Source organism: Exophiala mesophila (assembly GCF_000836275.1).
Source record: "Exophiala mesophila strain CBS 40295 unplaced genomic scaffold supercont1.5, whole genome shotgun sequence".
NCBI classification, from domain to species: domain Eukaryota; kingdom Fungi; phylum Ascomycota; class Eurotiomycetes; order Chaetothyriales; family Herpotrichiellaceae; genus Exophiala; species Exophiala mesophila.
Window position 1 is genome coordinate 3,504,431 of NW_015622508.1, and position 16,267 is coordinate 3,520,697.

The following is a 16,267-nucleotide window of genomic DNA, read 5'->3' on the forward strand; positions in this document are numbered from 1 at the left end:
GGGGGAAGGGGGGCAAAATCCGTACATCGCCCCCTCTGGCCTCTGACCTCTGACCTCTGACCTCTAACCGATGCCCAAGGACTTTACAACATAGATAAGTAGATGACCTACAATAGCTGCTACTTTATTATGGTCTGAAGGGCAGAACGGTTCTAGTAAGAAGAGTCGTCTGGACAACCAGTATTCATGCACATCCCAGTTTCGACGATTAGATGCTGCTATAATGCCTTGTCGAATAACTTCCCGTCTTGTCTCTGTGCAACAGCAATTTGCCGGATCGTGTGTCAAATATTTGGTTTACCCCGCGGGCTGAATGGGGAGGGGAGGGGAGGGCGAACACGCCAACCGCATGACAAGTTGGAGAGGTTTCGCGCGTTTTCCAATTGGTTTTGCTGTCAATAATAGCTGAGGCCCGTGGGCGTGTAGGCTTGCATCGAGGCGTCCAAGGAGCACTAACTTAGGTAGCTTCCCGCCACATATAGTACCTACTAGGTACCTACCTCGGAGTAGGTAGGTAGGTATTGTAAGGAGGACTTTGGGCACCAACCACTGGTGACTGAGGCCATGGTCCCTTGGCCGAGGTGGCTGAGTGGCCCCCCTCAATTCTTAATTGCTTGGATATCTAGTTAGTGCCAGGTACTCTAAGTACCTACCTGGTAGTAAATACCTAGTAGTACCTTAGGTACTTAAGTAGTACTTTATTCAAACAACTCAATAAAAGCAGACCGAGTTGCTTATTTGAAGTTCCTGGCTTCAACATTCGTCACTCCAAGTACCCCGACCTGAGAGCAATTTCAAATGTGAATGGTAGCCAATTCATACTCCTCCACTCCTGACATCTTCAATCTGCCATCTAGTGGTATCGTGCCGTCTCACAGATTCCCACCTGGCCAACGGACTCGAATCAACTCTGTTCACCTGTAGCTCTTGCAGCCGACCGTTATCTGGGCTCTGGATGAATGGAGCGAGGATGCAACAAAAACGCGCCAACTATACCTCCTAGGTCAACAACACAAGCCCGGAAACGCGCCTTAGATGGCCAAATTCTAGTTGCCTGTCGGAATAGGATGTTCGCACCCTCTTGTTCGTATCTTCACCATAGATTCGTAATAAGTGGGTTGGACTCGACCTCAGGGAAACTTCAAGGCGGTCAACTGCTTTCTTGCACCTGGACCTCCTGGTCCTGGTCGTTTTTCTTTCCATCGTCAGTCTCTTGCTTTTCTCTTTCAGCTTCCTGGGCTTCAGCTTTCTTTTTCTGGGCTGCCTCAGCCTTTTCCTGCTTTCGCCGGAGCCTTTCCTCCTCCAATTTGTCTTCCTTTTCTATTTGGGTATCAACCCTCTTCTCTTCCTTTGGAGCCTCCACTTCCCAGAAGTCTCGAATCTCCTGTTCGTACCCGGTATCATCAAGGTCAAGTTCCCATTGCGGAAGGTGTTGTTCGGCGATATCCATCCATGGGCTCATACGCTGAGTACGCAGCGCTTTGTTTCCTGCGTGGTGTACCAAAAGGTCCCCTTCTTTAATGGAATTTGCCTTGAACTTGGTTGGGGGGGCTAATGGATCAGAGTACTGGCCAAGATTGTCGCCTCGGTAGCCGGCATATGCGTTGAACCATCGTTGGGGCACATGCATAATATTTGGTCGGAATCGGTCCTGTTGCTATGTTAGCACCATACCCAGATCCTTGAATGGCATCGACAAACCTCTTTGACCCACATGCCCATCGCAGACTGATCACCAAACTGGAGATCGATATCTGGGTCGAAAATCTCGGTCCCCAAACATGCTGTCATAAACCAAACGGACCACTCATGTACTCGTAGGAAAAACACGCCATTATTCAGACCTCTATGGTCATTGGTCACTATCGCGTGAATGTGACTCCAGTTCTCTTTCGGCGGGAGGAAAATTTCTAATGGTATCTTGGGGTTCATCAAGACTATATCACCATCAAACCACCTGTGAGCCGGAATATTAGCCTTTCTCCATACAATTGTTGTAGGGTGGCCACTACTCACACTAGCCACTCGAGTCTTTCCTCCTCGGGCAGGGCCAGCTCAATCAGTAACTGATTCAGAATGTAGGCTGGCTTCGACCAATATCCAGGTAATGTTTTTTCACGCAGCACATACATCTTGTAGCCAAACTTTTGATTGTGCGGCAAGTGCGCGGCTAGTGCTCTTTCGTATAGAGGATTGGGTTCGCCATAGAGCATGGACAACTTTCCAATGGTCGACTGGGCGATGTCGGATTGTTTCTGCGCCACTTTACGATTGGGCTGGAGATCCAGCTCGAGATGTCTCGCACGCAAAATGTTGAGCCAGTCAGTTAGAACTGTGCCCATGCATAGCAGGGTTACAATGATGCCAATGAGCCTGATATTTGATTTGCCAATCATCTTGGACCGAGGAACGCGTAATACGAAGCCGCATGAGATGGGATGGGTCTGTAGATCTGAAAACTGAACATTCACCGTGCTGTGCCTTGCTCTGACATTTGAAGAAGCTGAGACGAACCTGAGGCTGACGATGGTAGAAATCACAGAGGCCCAAGGGCCCGACTTACTTAGGACAAACATGATACCATGGGACAACACGCTCTTTAGTAAAAGGAGGCGGTCTAGGCGACGCAACTGACAGCGACTTTGGGCTACACAAGCGGCTTATAGTGCAAGGCTCGCCCGATATGCGTACGTCGTTCTGTCGCATCTTAAGGAGCAGAAATAGGATTTTATTGTGTGACGTGCAGATGACACTTCTTATCCTTCCTATCACTGACAGACCTCTGGGGCCTGGCATCTACCGGTTAAGGGGGTTGCGGGTATTTATCCAGGAGTAATTGTGGGCCAACATAGGCCGAAGGGGCCTGAGCGTCTCCACGTCTGGGTCTCGTGGTCCTCCGCTTTCCAGGCTCGAGCCGAACGGCCGAGGGTCTGAACAGGCCTTGATATGAACAATTAATTATATGCACCACCTTACTTTCATGTAACATCTGACGAGAATTAGACCATTACCCATTCAACACGATAAATTTTATACAACACGGAATACAAACAGCTTCGCTCATCGCACTACACCATTCGGTCTGCTCACAGGTACTCGCATACCGTTCCTTTCTGGGAGACCTGGCATTTCTGGTTAAGCACTGCGGCAAATTGTCTTGAAACCTGACACGAGTGACAGCTCGAAAGTCCATACATTCCCTCCGTGGCGTCCAGTGAGGCGTAACGGGCTCTGTTATAGATCTCGACCAAGATGAAATTATACCAAGCGGGTTGATTCCCCTTTCTTCGTCCCCTGAATTCGCATTGCCCATAGACCCTTGGTACCACTTTGATATGATATTGTCATCTGATGTCCCCCTCGGAGAGCAATTTTCAAAACCCTGCCTCACCAAAAAACTGCGCTGATAGCCGCGTTGCGTTCCCTTGTTGCAACGAAGACACCTGCATCCTGCTTCCAAGCCGGAAGACCTCTCCTCCGCAGTATGGCAGCAACAAGTAGTGTGACGCGGTATTGGGCGATGACAATCATCGTGTTATGCCTTTTGTATTGGACGATCCGACTATCGCCGCGAGACCTTTGGTCAGGATCTGCTATTAACGAAACGCTTCGAATCACCCAGACACACAGGAGCAGACCAGACGTGGCCAGCACACTGCAGGAGCAAGTCACAGAGAATGAGCAAGCTTCTGCATCCGAACAGTATCCCGTCCAATTTCCCCGAATTATATGGCAGACGGCAAGCGAGCATGGCAAAGAGCAGTACGGTGATAAAGCACAGACATGGAAGGACATTAAAGGATTTCAGTATAATTTTCTGAGTGGTATGAATTTCGCATCCTGGTGCATCAGATTGTGTGACTGACCAGCGCAGATGAGGATGCAGACAAATTCGTTCACGACGCCTTCGCATCAAGGCCAGCCATCGTTCGATTCTGGGAGGATCTCGGTTTGCCAGTATTAAGGGCAGATTTTCTTAGATACCTCACGATGTTGGCGATCGGCGGTGTTTACAGCGATATCGACACATCTTGTCTGCTGCATCCAGATAAGTGGATGCCCGCTGATCTGGACGTTTCGTCAGTCAACGCCATCATTGGCATCGAGTACGATGACACCACCTACAAAATGTTTGTGCGACCGATTAGTTTCTGCCAATGGACTTTGATGGCAAAACCCGGTCATCCCATCTTCGAGACTGCTGTACAGCGGGTCATGAGCAATCTCGAATTCCTGGCCCGGCGCCGAAGAGTGACGATCGGAGAACTGGCTCCTGATAAGATGGAAGTTTTAGAGGCTACCGGCCCTGGGATGATAAGCGACGTCATCCTCCAGGTTCTACAGGATCAAGGCCAAAATGTGACCTGGGAGACTTTCAAAGGCCAAAAAGATTCAAAATTGTTCGGCGACGTCCTGGTTCTGCCAATCAACGGCTTTGCGGGAAGCCAAAAACACAGCCACGCTGGCGACCCTGACTATGGACAAAAGTACGTTCAGCACCATTTCGGCCGCAGCTGGTATGATCCAGCGCGTGCAGGTTAGTTTGTGCTATGGCCGCCAACAAGAGGCACATGCATTTTTCAAGGACCCACACAGGTGAAGCCTCCGAATGAAAGATTGAGATGACGATTGCTAACCTTCAAATCAAGCGTTTGTCACCCTCAAATACACCTTCATACGCAGCTTTTGCAAGACTGCAGTGTTGGAGGCGGTTTAACTCCACCACATGAGACCCTGCGACCTGCCATTCACGCTCGTATGGTGGTGAGGAGGAAAGCCTGCTGCTTGTACCAGCAGCTTTCTTTGAGGGGCAACAATAGCATGTCAGCGGAAGGCCAGTCCAGCATCTCAAGTCGTTCGTTGCACCCAATTTTTGGTTAGATAAAACTCAAGCACAAAAAGGAAAAACAGCAAGGCTATGTGAGCAGGCTAGAGCTACGTCTATTTACCAAGCAAACACTACCATGGCTGTCCACATTGCAAAACCAATTAGTGATACATGGACAGAATAGGTCAAGGATTGAGCGCCGCCAGTTGGGGATGACGTGCCACCTGTTTCGGTGGATGTGCCCGAAGAGGTTTCAGCAGCATCACCTGACTCCTTGCCATTCGCCGTTCCACCAGTGCCGTTGACAATTCGAATACGGCCGTCGAGCTCGATATCCACTGGACTTTGGGCTTGAACATAGCGAGTGAGGACCTCGTCTTGAGTGTCGAGGGTGATGAAATCCGTGGTAGGTTCAAAGAAGTTGTCGCCGCCTAGGAGAAATTAGTACAACCGACTGAGAGCCTCCCCAATAGCTACTTAGACTTACCCCCTGCCAAAAAATCAAGAGTCACAATGTTGTATTCGGCTTCCAGGTCCAGAGGTTCATCTCCAATGGTTACCCCAACTAGCTTCGTGCCGTTTTCATTTGCTGGATTGTATTCGATGGCGATTCCTCGACTGACTTGTAAGAAGCTCGTTACTGGTCTCCCATTGTTCTGATTAATACGAGTCATGATGCCTTCCAGAACACCCCAGAGTTCATCTCCGGTTAAAGTTATCTCCACGATGGAATTTCCAAAGGGAAACGACGTGAGAATTTCTCCGCGAGTAATCGGGCCTTCATCGATAGTCGCTCGAATACCACCCGCATTAATCAATGCAAAGTCAACGCTGTCGGAACTGTTGAGACGATACTCAAACATGGCATCTGCCATGAAATCACCAAGTAGACACTCTTGTCGCTGACATGTGGTTTGATCCAGCTCCACAAGTGACATGCCCACCTCTTGCGCGGCGAATTCCTCAAATGGTCCTCTCCACGAGTCGACTTGGAGTTGCAACTCGGGATCCTGATCTGTTTCATTTGTCAAGTGAATCGGTCCTCCGTGGTAAGCCAGTATTTTTCCTGTAGGGTCATAGGTCACGTCAATGTAGCCTAGGTATTCTCCCCACCGATATGCGGTAACAATAAAAACCTCATCCCCGTCAGCGTTGTCGACGATGGTGGGATAAGGGCCCTCGGCGATCTCAAAATCACCAAGAGGGGTATGACTGTGGCCGCCGATGATGAGGTGCAACCCGGTCGTGCTTTCGGCTAGTTTCTGATCTTCGTCGTACCCAATGTGGGTCAGAGCGGCGATACGAGTGACGTTTGTGGTGTTGTAGATGAAGTTGACTGTGTTCTGGACCGCTTCAATAGCATCAGTGAAAACTGTGCCTCTGCCTGGACTCGAGATACTTGGAGTTGTCTCGGTTGTTACTCCAATCACAGCCAGTCCCTTGTCTTCAAAGATGTGGAATGGCTTGATGGTCTGATTAAGCACAGGATGGTTCGATTGAATATTCGCAGAGACTATAGGGAAAGTAAGGTTTTCCAAGAATTCCCCTAGAGTGTCATCTCCAGCATCGAACTCGTGATTACCGAGTGTCATGGCGTCAAAGCCTAGTTGGTTGAGTGTTTCGGCTATCTTTTCACCACCATAGAAGGTGTAGAACATAGTTCCTTGAAACTCGTCCCCTGCATTGATGAACAAGCTGTCGTTGTATGCCGGCCGCTGCTGGTCGATCACATGCTTGACGCGTGCGTAGCCGCCGTAGCATCCGCGTTCAGGTCGTGTACAGTCAGTCCCAGAAGAACTGAATTCGTCCAAGTGAGCATGAACGTCGTTGATGTGAAAGAATGCTATCCTTGGTTAGTGAGCAGTACTCGGAACAATTGGCCAAATCCTCACAAATATTGTAGTTGCCGTCTGCGTCCAGACCGCGCTTCGCAAGTGCATGTCGTCTACTATACAACACATCCTCAGCGAATATTGTGCTGGAGAGTAGAGACACTATAATGAGGTTACACAATGTAAGGGCTTGCGAGACAGTGAACATGGTGGCGTCGATTTTTCACTCCTCTTTTCCGGGGGATGCTATGGCAAACTGACTGCTTGATTGCCATAGTTACAACGTTCGAGGATTCAAGCCTTTTATGAACTCAAGATGCCAGCTCTGCGCTTCCCTTGTTGCACCGAGACGTGCTTTGCGCGCATAAGCTTAGATAGACTTGCTTTACATGTCTTGGTGATACGGTGATCGACAATCAGGGCGAGCCCGTGACGGCAGAGCCTATGAGCGCGAGTCGTGAACTGCAGGGAGACAGACCAAACCAGCTTTATGGGGTGCCAAGTCGGTAGTGTTGTAACCATACTATCGTTACACAAAGCCAACGAGCCGAGTTAGAGCCTGTGGCGACGCGATGGTGACAGATACTCTCAAGACATCTTCGATAATGAAGACACGTGTCTGTGAAACGGGTCCGGGATTCATATCCATTTCCACGTTCACCTGATCCGTATAAAGTCGTATAAAATCACAACCAGAAACAAGGCTTGGTACATCGGTTTCTAAGGTTAGTCAACGTCACGAAACGAGTCCAAAGCCGTGGTCGGTACACGTGTGCGGGGAGGTGAAGGACATCCAATCTAAGTACTTTAATTAGGCATTCAGCCTAGCTCCCTGGGGTGGTCTAATCCCCGCCACTGTCGATTATCGAGGTCCCCACCACTATCGATTTCCAGCGTACTGTGTGCCGGGTTGACTCATGGGTTCCTGGCTGTGCACACCACGACGGTACTTTGGCATCTGAACTCTATCTGGACACTGCTGCACCAATAGGACCTGAGCATACTCAAGCATGATCCGCCACCTACGCATATACTGTAGGGCAATAGTCCGATTGGTGTGATACGAAGTCATGCTGCTAGGTGTTCTTTGTCAGAACAACTCGAATATCTTAGGATTCCCCTCTCACAATGCATCTTTTGGATCTATCAGGTTTATGATGACGGATCAATAAGTATTTTGACGTGCCTGTCTTTGTGGGAAATCAGTTCTTCGAATCCATGTTTTACTGCAGCCGTCAACGGCACCTTGGAGGTGATCATGGTTTCGGGCGTTTTGATGTTACCTGTGGTCTTATTAGAAATCTGGTTGACATGAAATCAAATCATCCGTGCACTTGCCAGAAACCAATGCCTCTATGACTTCCTGAAACTCGCCCCGGGTATAGGTGTTGGACCCCACATAGGTGATCGAACGTCGATTGAGAATGTTCGGTGTCTGGAGTGTCAGTGATGTCTCGTATATTGCAACGTTCACAATGGTTCCGGCGCCTCGAACAGAGGCTAAGGACACATCGAATGCGGCTTGAATACCCGCACATTCAAAGACGGTATGTACTCCCAGCCCCGCAGTCAAGCGAAAGCAGACGTCTGGGACATTGTCCTTGGACGGATCAAGAACGTGATGAGCTCCTGCTGCCTGTGCGTGTGCGGCGCGAGTAGGAGAAGGCTCAGAAACTATGACCGACTCGACCCCCCTCGCCAGAAGGCAGTGTACCATGGCGATGCCGATAGGCCCTGGCAGGTCAGTGTGGACATATACCTCCAAGGGCCTCGGGTGACATACCTGCACCAACGACAAGGCAGTGATGGTCGCTTTTCACTTTGCCGACATTCACTGCATGCCAGCCGACAGCGAGGGGTTCGACCAAGGCAGCAACCTCGAGCGACAACTCGTCTGGGATAAGATGAAGAGCCTTCCTTTCCACGCATATATATTCAGCCATTCCGCCTCCATAGCCGCTATAACCCAGGAACCCCCAGCTTGGGCATATACCGTATAGTTCTTGTTGGCACCAATGGCATGTTTGATCCGTGAGAATGGGGAAAACTGCCACCTTCTGCCCGATGCGAATGTCGTTGACTCCATCCCCCAACTCGCAGACGACCCCGGAGAATTCGTGTCCTTGTCTGTGAGCAAGAATTCTGCCACTTTGAATCGGTATTTCTTACCACAGACTGTTGGAAGAGTCTCTCCAGTCAGGATATGTGGCTCCGTGGGCACGTTCTTGGGCCCGACGCTATACTCATGGAGATCTCAAACACCTCAAAATCAGGATTGAGGACGCGAGAAAGGAGTGGGTGTCCGCGAACCTGAGCCACAGATTCCCGCCCATGCATTCTTTACCTTGACCCAGCCAGGTCTAGGGCTCGGCTCCGGGATGTCTTCGATGCGTATGTCTTTGTTGCCATGGAATCTCAAAGCGCGCATGGCTTCAGGTTGACACCAAAGATGTGAGCACGAAATCGAAGGCTAAGCGAAACCTGACAATTGAAAGTTTGCAGGGTTGCAGAGCTTGTTGTATTGTTCAATTTATCTGGACCTGAAGACCGACCCATCTCAAAGAAGGCTGGCCTCTCGACAAGGTGCCTTATAGCCATTAATGTACAATATCCTCGGCATTGAACAACCTGATATAAAATCTCCATTGCGGGGAAGGTCCCCTCACGGGTGCAGTTCTTGAAGCTCATTGAAGCCCAGTGTCAGTGAATGGTGAGATGATGCAACTACCAGTACAGACACATGACTCTGGAATATGGAAGATTCTATCTCCTGTTGGCCTTGCGTACTGGTGGAGATGCCTGTTTTGAGGCAATACAACTATGTAGTCAGTTATCAGTTTTGGGAACCCCGGCTCCACAGGCCACCACCAAAAGCCCAACCTCCCAGGACTCGCCAAGCTGCTACGCCAAAACCAGGATTGAGACTCCTTGGCAAATGACTCAGCGGCATGGCTGAGAACTCGATAAAATCTCTTTATGTTGGCCTGTCCTGGAGCTCCCGAACACAGATATCAACTGAGCTTGTGCAGTCGCTCGAGTTCACACTGCCAGATCTGTCTTGACAATGACTCAACTACGAGAGCGCAGATACTTGATTCGCAGGCCACGGGTTTTGCAGTACTTCCACAAGGGACAGTTACGCAAGGTATTGGACGAGGAACGTGTTGCAGGTCGCTTCGAACTGTTCTTTGATCTTCTATGTAAACTTCATGCCTTGTCCCTAGCACTGAAATCCATTTTCCTGACTGTCTCTAGATGTCGCGATTGTGCGTTGACGAAAGACTCTGCTGACCCGAGTATCAATGCTAAGAGACGCAGATCGCCAATCTTGCTGACGACCTTGCGGAAACGCCTACAAGAGAGAACTTGATCAAATTCATACTTGTGTTTACTCCGGCCTGGTATCTTCGCGGACTCCTAGCATGACCGGCATCCAATTCTGACCATTTATAGGAACGCATGGGCAGATGCTAAAGAATACGCCAACAATTACTTCAACGATGACATGTTGCAGCGGGCTGGCGTCATCTGGATTATGACTCTTCTCGTTATCTACGGAAACAACGCAGTTTACGTGGCACAAGACCTCGGAGCATTGCGTGCCACAGTGGGCTCGTACATGGTACTCCGTTTCTCTCAGATCTGCTTTTATGCAGTCTCAAGTGTGGCTAGTCATCACCACCGTGCTCAGAACCGAGCTTACTTTGCGCTCATGTTGGTTGGCATATGCATTTGGATTCCTTTACTCTGTGAAAATGTCAGCGACCCCGCAAAGATAGTGGCTGCTGTGGTTGCTATCCTCTATGAAGTAAGTTGCCCCGAATTCCCGAGGGGCTTTGAATACTACCTAGCTTGCAGGACGCATCATACGTGATCAGCTTCGGCCCGTGGGTTTCTAGATGGTTGAAACTGGACTATTCGTCGGCTGTAGACATCGATCATGAGAATGACAGATATACCGCGTTCACGATCCTGGTCCTCGGCGAATTCACATATGCTATTCTGGTGGGTTCTCCGGCCAGAGGGGGACTGAACTTGAACGTCCTGCGAGCAATCATGACTCTTGTCATTGCTTTCAATTTCAACTCCATGTATGTCTACTGTGACGGCGCTGTTGATGGCACACATCCCATTCGACGCGCTGTGTGGAGCACATTTGCCTGGTTACTTATCCATCTGCCCCTCTCGGCTGGGCTGCTTGTCGGAGGACATGTATCAGCCGCCTCTTGCGACCAACACCTCTCTCCTGGACAACGACGACTCTGGGGTGCCGGTCTGGGCTTGGGTACTTTATGCCTTTACCTTTTCGCTTGGCTCTATCGTGATGACGATCCTAAGGGCTTGTTACGGTTCTCAAAGGTGAGATCTGGCCATTTTCACAGAATCAAGCTAATATGGCCAAGTCGATGCGTCTGATGCCGCGCTGCATTGCTGGAATTGTGTTCATTCTCCTGCCATTGACCTCGGAAGCTCAAATCAGTTCTCCTAGTCTCATCATCATCGGTGCTGTGATGACAAGTTTAGTTGTCACGTGGGAAACATATGGTGGTCTTGAGACAGATGCTTGCATGTTCGAAAGTTGGACTGCCCCAGAGGAGGATTATGACGAAGAAGGCGACGCTGACGAGGCTCTGATCCCGCAATCTAACAACTCTACATCGCCAGGTTACTCGACCTTTTAGTGCACCCAACATATCTCTATTGGGCCTACGTGTGTTGCGACAGAGAATAAGAGGCAACATGCCCATCCTAGATCTCACTATCGCAGTAGTGAGGTGGAAGCATCCACCTCATTCGTGTTTAGACTCTATGTGGACTTGGATGTCCTCTCTCTCGGCTCATGGTTGGAGGTCTCGAGGCTATGATCGCCATAGATATTAGGTACTACATGATACGATGAGACTTACACATGGTTTGGACCTGTCCCAATAAGCATCCCAAACACCGCTGCGGATCAAAATCTGGAATGACTAAGACTGACCTCAATGGAACCGATCATGGCCCTGTCATTATACTGGGCACATTCGAGGACGTGTGTTCAAATTTCTTATCCCAGAGTTCAAGGCTCTATCTCTATTTAAGTAAGCAAGCCTCTAGGGCCTGAGAAAAGACCTACAGCAAATGTCAGTCCAAGTTGAGGGATGATCACGTTGGGGTAACTATAGATGAACTGTGTGTGAGGAGCATTTGCTTTCAGTAAAACAAGATTGGATGTTGTCTCGGGGCTTTGAGCGGTACACTACGGATTATTACTACATGCCAGGTGTTAATAATCTCTGGCAATATCGAGACATTTAAGGCGCGACCGACAGACTCTGCAGGCAAGGGGGCCTAGGTGCCACCATGTAAACTTTAATGTATATAGATATGTCTTCACAACTGCACACCTTGCTGGAGTTTCAACAAATTAATTGCAGGGAGGTCATTGTTTAGTGGTTTCATGACATTAAGACATATCATAACATCGATGCTGGTTCCTAACAACTGAGAACTGTTGGAGTTTGCGATGCCTCCGGTATGCAATCTTCCCTACTACCCCACTGATGCTCTCCGGCATATTACTCAAGGTGTCCAAGACGGGGGAGAACATGCTGATATCAAGTAGTATCGTGCTGATACTGGGGGACCCTCTCTCCCACGCCCCATTTATAAACACTGCCGGGATGATCTGGCCTTAAGCGATCATTTCCTTGAAAAACACCTCGAGCAGTCGCCCCTTCTTTGTCAACATCGGTACGAAACAAGCCTTTCCGCTGAAGCTCAGGTATAAGGTAAGTGACAATGTCCTCAAAAGAGCCAGGATTTGTCACATGAGCGAGATTGAACCCGTCCACTCCAGTGATTTCTGCCCATTTCTCCAATTCGTTGGCAACGGTCTTGCCGCTGCCGACAACCTTGGCCATCATGCCCCCCAGAGCGAGATACTCAGCAATATGGCTTTTGTTCCAAGGCAAGTTCTCGGAGCCTGGAACAGTGGCTGCCCAGCGACTTACAATTGACTCTATACGCGTCGAACCGGTGAAAAGGAAGTCCTCGTCATCGGAGTACTCGGCCAGGTCGACCCCTGTCCAGCCGCCGAACAGACCTAAAACCCCTTCTTTGTCCGTATAAGAAAGCAGTTCTTGCTTTTTCGCAGCCGCAGCCGCGTCTGTCTCCGCCACAATGACAGTGATACCGAGAATGACTTTTACGGACTGAGGGTCTCGTCCTTCACCTTGGACTTGAGCGCGAATGGAATCAACTGTCTTCTTGACACCTTCTGGCAGTTGGCCGCCGACGAAGATTGCTTCAGCGTGTCTTGCACCAAAGGCGCTTCCAGCTTGTGAGGTCCCAGCTTGGAATAAAAATGGGGTCCGCTGGGGCGATGGCTCTGAGATATGAGGTCCTGGGACGTTAAAGTACTTGCCAATATGGTTGATCTGGCGGACAGCGTCTGCCTGGGCATAAATTCCACTTTGGCGGTCGGCAGTGACGGCGTCGTCTCTCCAGCTGCCTTCCCAAAGCTTGTACAAGACTTGCATGTATTCCTCTGCAATGGCGTATCGCTCATCGTGTGGGATCTGCTGATCCAACCCGTGGTTCCTCGCAGCACTGTCGAGGTAAGATGTAACAATGTTCCATCCAATACGTCCATTGCTGAGATGGTCCACGGTCGAGAAGCGACGTGCAAGCGCATATGGCTTGTCGTAGGTCGTGCTTGCGGTGACGCCGATGATGAGGTTCTTGGTCACCGCTGATAGGGCTGGTACAAGATAGAGAGGATCAAGAACAGGGAATTGAGCCCCGGAGGCAAGGACCGGAACATGATTCGCTGGCCCTTTGTAGACGTCGTACGCTCCCAGTGTATCAGCAATGAACATGGCATGGAATTTGGCTTTATCCAAGAGCTGTGCGAGATCAGTCCAGAACTTGAGTGTTTTGTATTCATCTGTCCTGTTGTGCGGATGTCTCCATAGTCCTGGCGAAAGGTGGCCGGGAGTATTCATCACAAAGGCATTGAGTATGAGTTGCTTTTTCGTGCCATTGCTTGCGATATTCCCGATTAGCACAGAAGGATCCTGTTCCTGAAGACTTGGGCTCGTGGTCACGACGAGCTTTGCTTGACTAGACATGGTCAAATGGGTTTTCGTGCACCTGATACACTCACTTTTTCGTCCATCAAACATCCAAAACACAAAATTTGTGGTGAAATCGGTCTTGGTAGGATTTCCATGTAATTTGCCAAATAGCGCCCAAAGCACGCCATCGATCATGGCACAGGATTCGGATAGTTCGGCCTTGACGGGTTCACTCACCATCAATCTGTAGGTGGGTAGTGCCCGACATGGGGACGTGGCACATGCTCAATTCAAGACACATGAACATCGTAGTTTGATCAAGTGCATTCATCAAAAGGCCGCATCTCAAGGGTTTTACTCTGGCACAGGTGAATCAATTGGACCAGTCGAGAACGGATCACAAAAGCTTCACTTGTGGTTAGTATTAAGTACTTGATTTCGAAGTGCGAATTCATGTTGCCCCCGAGGAGAGCTTACCCCAATCTCATCATTTAGGTACCTACAACACCTAGTACCTACATGGGTGCGAACTGGCGTGACTGGTTCAAAACAAGGCTCGAATCAGCGTTAGGGGCTATCCCCACGCATGGATGACCACATCTTCCAAAGTATCACACAATTGCGCCAAAGTTCTCTGCACCAACACTTCTACTTAACTGGAGGAATCTATCGTTCTCTGCAAAAAAGCCAAACAATTCTTATCTGTGGATAGTTCTACTATTCTATGAAATGGGCTACGCAGATAAACTCCGAGGGAAGAAGATTGTCGTGATTGGTGGCACTTCTGGGTAAAGCGTTCTAAAGAACCCCGAGGCCGAAGTGGTAACTTATATGATAGCAAAACTTACAGGATAGGATACGGAGCCGCGGCGGCACTTTTGGATGTTGGTGCATCCGTCACTGTCATCTCTTCTTCACCGGCCCGAGTGCAGGAGGCTCTTCGGCGCTTTGATAATGCCAGGGCCAATGGGCTCGTAGTCGATGTCCACGACGAAGATGCTGTGGTGACCGCGCTTCAGTCGCTGGCTCCCATCGACCATGTGGTTTTCTCGGCGGTGGACAACATCATCCGAGGCAAGCTTGAAGACCTCGAACTGGATGACGCGAAACAGCTCTTTGGTGTCAAATTCTGGGGTGCGGTCATAGTGGGCAAAGGTAATTCAATGACACTTGGAAGGTCTGCTACCGCTGACTTGGCAGCACTGGCAAAGTACAACCTTGTACGGCAAGGTGGTTCTTTGACCCTGACCTCGGGAACGGCAGGTATCAAACCGGGAAAGGGCGCTGCGGTCGGTGGCGCGTTAAATGGAGGTGTACTCTCGCTCACCAAGGGGTTGGCATCGGAATTGGTAGACAAGAAGATCAGGGTCAACACTGTGGTTCCTGGGCTGGTGCAAACTCCGCTCTGGGACAAGCAAGGCAAGACCAAAGAGGAACAGAAAGAAATTTTCGACAAAGGAAGTGGAAGTCTGCCCGTTGGGTTTGTGGCCACACCCGAGCACATTGCTGAAGCGTATCTTTATGCTGTTCGCGCCGACTACGCTAATGGGACACTAATTGAGATAGGTGAGTTACCCCACGCGAATTCATGCAACGAAATGCTTGCTGAGTCCCATGTTATGAATGTCCAGACGGAGGATATCTTTTGTAGGAAGCCGATTCCAATCAATGACCATGATACAGGAGTGAAACTCCCCTTGCTGTGAGATGTTTTTGGGGGACGCGGGAGAATTGAACACGTGCTATCAGCTCTTTGCGAAGCCAGCTCCAAGTTCACGTTCAAGTGCACAACGCAAAGAAATCGGGCTTGTTTAACTAATAACATCGTCACGTCTGTAAGGTGTGCGTTCCCTGGTATCTGCAGTAAGCATCTGCATATGGAGAGTTTAAGGACTGAGGTAGCTGTGGTCAGGGTTGGGCAGCGCTATATGTATCTAGCCACGCCGATTCTGAGAAGAGATTGCAGTTTGGTATCACAAATGCGCCACATCATACTCCAGCCGGACGGAGCATGCTCATCAAGAATATCAATTTATGTGGAGTCAAACTGACAGCGGGCTGACAGCGGTGGAAAGTCCAACTTTTGATTCCCTCCAAGACCACCCAGTATGTTATTCTCTCGGCCTGCAATGTGGCGTGACCATGGTGCTGCCATTATTATTGTATCAAACCTTTGCACCTGAATTCAAAAAAATGATAACGAATGCTAGTTAAGACTCGGACCGGCAGGAGGAGGCGAGGGCAGGGGGTACGATGGCATGATGGCATGGTGGCTAAAATAAGAAGACTTTACGTGATAAGTTTCGCCACGGCTTTTTGGGTGACAATTGCTCTAACAACAATAACACTTTCTGAAATGTGTTTCCGAAGCTGCATTGAAGATGCTATGTAGTACTTACTTGAACATGAGCAACATCTTGTTCTATCAGGCGAGTGATTCTCCACCCAACGAGTCTTGTACGTGGAAGATACGAACGCGCACGTGTATGCATTCGTTATTATTGTGAGCACCGCCAGTACTGTCGCACCTCTCGCTAACGGAAATTGGG

At 49.6% G+C, this 16,267-nt stretch overlaps 7 protein-coding genes across 8 annotated transcripts; 3 read left to right on the top strand and 4 right to left on the bottom strand.

The window, feature by feature from the left end:
- Positions 1-530: 530 nt before the first annotated feature.
- PV10_07925 (uncharacterized protein) lies at positions 531-2,698 on the bottom strand. The gene is made up of 3 exons (XM_016372884.1): positions 2,017-2,698; positions 1,702-1,957; positions 531-1,651 (listed from the first exon to the last, which is right to left on the bottom strand). The coding sequence occupies exons 1-3, from the start codon at positions 2,574-2,576 to the stop codon at positions 1,151-1,153; spliced, it is 1,317 nt and encodes a 438-aa protein (XP_016222216.1). The 5' UTR covers positions 2,577-2,698; the 3' UTR covers positions 531-1,150.
- A 588-nt stretch (positions 2,699-3,286) lies between these two features.
- PV10_07926 (uncharacterized protein) lies at positions 3,287-5,331 on the top strand. The gene is made up of 3 exons (XM_016372885.1): positions 3,287-3,824; positions 3,875-4,596; positions 4,650-5,331. The coding sequence occupies exons 1-2, from the start codon at positions 3,485-3,487 to the stop codon at positions 4,540-4,542; spliced, it is 1,008 nt and encodes a 335-aa protein (XP_016222217.1). The 5' UTR covers positions 3,287-3,484; the 3' UTR covers positions 4,543-4,596; positions 4,650-5,331.
- PV10_07927 (uncharacterized protein) lies at positions 4,946-6,868 on the bottom strand (the record flags this gene model as incomplete). Its single annotated transcript, XM_016372886.1, has 3 exons — positions 4,946-5,259; positions 5,316-6,671; positions 6,721-6,868. 3 exons carry the CDS (start codon positions 6,866-6,868, stop codon positions 4,946-4,948), a joined length of 1,818 nt encoding a protein of 605 aa, XP_016222218.1.
- A 1,086-nt stretch (positions 6,869-7,954) lies between these two features.
- PV10_07928 (chlorophyll synthesis pathway protein BchC) lies at positions 7,955-9,088 on the bottom strand (the record flags this gene model as incomplete). The annotated part of the gene is made up of 4 exons (XM_016372887.1): positions 7,955-8,394; positions 8,444-8,782; positions 8,830-8,913; positions 8,971-9,088. The coding sequence occupies 4 exons, from the start codon at positions 9,086-9,088 to the stop codon at positions 7,955-7,957; spliced, it is 981 nt and encodes a 326-aa protein (XP_016222219.1).
- A 586-nt stretch (positions 9,089-9,674) lies between these two features.
- Positions 9,675-11,425, top strand: PV10_07929 (uncharacterized protein). Its single transcript, XM_016372888.1, has 6 exons — positions 9,675-9,860; positions 9,916-9,926; positions 9,979-10,061; positions 10,114-10,468; positions 10,519-11,019; positions 11,064-11,425. Exons 1-6 carry the CDS (start codon positions 9,725-9,727, stop codon positions 11,340-11,342), a joined length of 1,365 nt encoding a protein of 454 aa, XP_016222220.1. The 5' UTR covers positions 9,675-9,724; the 3' UTR covers positions 11,343-11,425.
- Positions 11,426-12,159: 734 nt separating this feature from the next.
- Positions 12,160-13,830, bottom strand: PV10_07930 (uncharacterized protein). Its single transcript, XM_016372889.1, has one exon. It carries the CDS (start codon positions 13,824-13,826, stop codon positions 12,258-12,260), a length of 1,569 nt encoding a protein of 522 aa, XP_016222221.1. The 5' UTR covers positions 13,827-13,830; the 3' UTR covers positions 12,160-12,257.
- A 539-nt stretch (positions 13,831-14,369) lies between these two features.
- Positions 14,370-15,522, top strand: PV10_07931. 2 transcript variants are annotated; one of them, XM_016372890.1, is made up of 4 exons: positions 14,370-14,506; positions 14,557-14,873; positions 14,919-15,284; positions 15,350-15,522. In XM_016372890.1, the coding sequence occupies exons 1-4, from the start codon at positions 14,448-14,450 to the stop codon at positions 15,367-15,369; spliced, it is 762 nt and encodes a 253-aa protein (XP_016222222.1). In that variant the 5' UTR covers positions 14,370-14,447; the 3' UTR covers positions 15,370-15,522. The 2 variants fall into 2 exon arrangements, with proteins under 2 accessions (XP_016222222.1, XP_016222223.1); XM_016372891.1 differs by having other exon boundaries at positions 14,569-14,873.
- The last annotated feature ends 745 nt before the right edge of the window (positions 15,523-16,267 follow it).

Bases quoted from the DNA above. Each gene is read 5' to 3' on its own strand.
- PV10_07929 (XM_016372888.1), top strand. From the start codon at position 9,725: ATGACTCAACTACGAGAGCGCAGATACTTGATTCGCAGGCCACGGGTT. The intron at 10,062-10,113 runs GTATCTTCGCGG...GACCATTTATAG, and splicing joins CTTGTGTTTACTCCGGCCTG to GAACGCATGGGCAGATGCTA. The intron at 11,020-11,063 runs GTGAGATCTGGC...AATATGGCCAAG, and splicing joins GCTTGTTACGGTTCTCAAAG to TCGATGCGTCTGATGCCGCG.
- PV10_07926 (XM_016372885.1), top strand. From the start codon at position 3,485: ATGGCAGCAACAAGTAGTGTGACGCGGTATTGGGCGATGACAATCATC. The intron at 3,825-3,874 runs GTATGAATTTCG...TGACCAGCGCAG, and splicing joins TCAGTATAATTTTCTGAGTG to ATGAGGATGCAGACAAATTC.
- PV10_07931 (XM_016372890.1), top strand. From the start codon at position 14,448: ATGGGCTACGCAGATAAACTCCGAGGGAAGAAGATTGTCGTGATTGGT. The intron at 14,507-14,556 runs GTAAAGCGTTCT...CTTATATGATAG, and splicing joins GTGATTGGTGGCACTTCTGG to CAAAACTTACAGGATAGGAT. The intron at 15,285-15,349 runs GTGAGTTACCCC...ATGAATGTCCAG, and splicing joins TGGGACACTAATTGAGATAG to ACGGAGGATATCTTTTGTAG.
- PV10_07930 (XM_016372889.1), bottom strand. From the start codon at position 13,826: ATGTTTGATGGACGAAAAAGTGAGTGTATCAGGTGCACGAAAACCCAT.
- PV10_07925 (XM_016372884.1), bottom strand. From the start codon at position 2,576: ATGTTTGTCCTAAGTAAGTCGGGCCCTTGGGCCTCTGTGATTTCTACC. The intron at 1,958-2,016 runs GTGAGTAGTGGC...TCCGGCTCACAG, and splicing joins GAAAGACTCGAGTGGCTAGT to GTGGTTTGATGGTGATATAG. The intron at 1,652-1,701 runs GTTTGTCGATGC...ACATAGCAACAG, and splicing joins TGGGCATGTGGGTCAAAGAG to GACCGATTCCGACCAAATAT.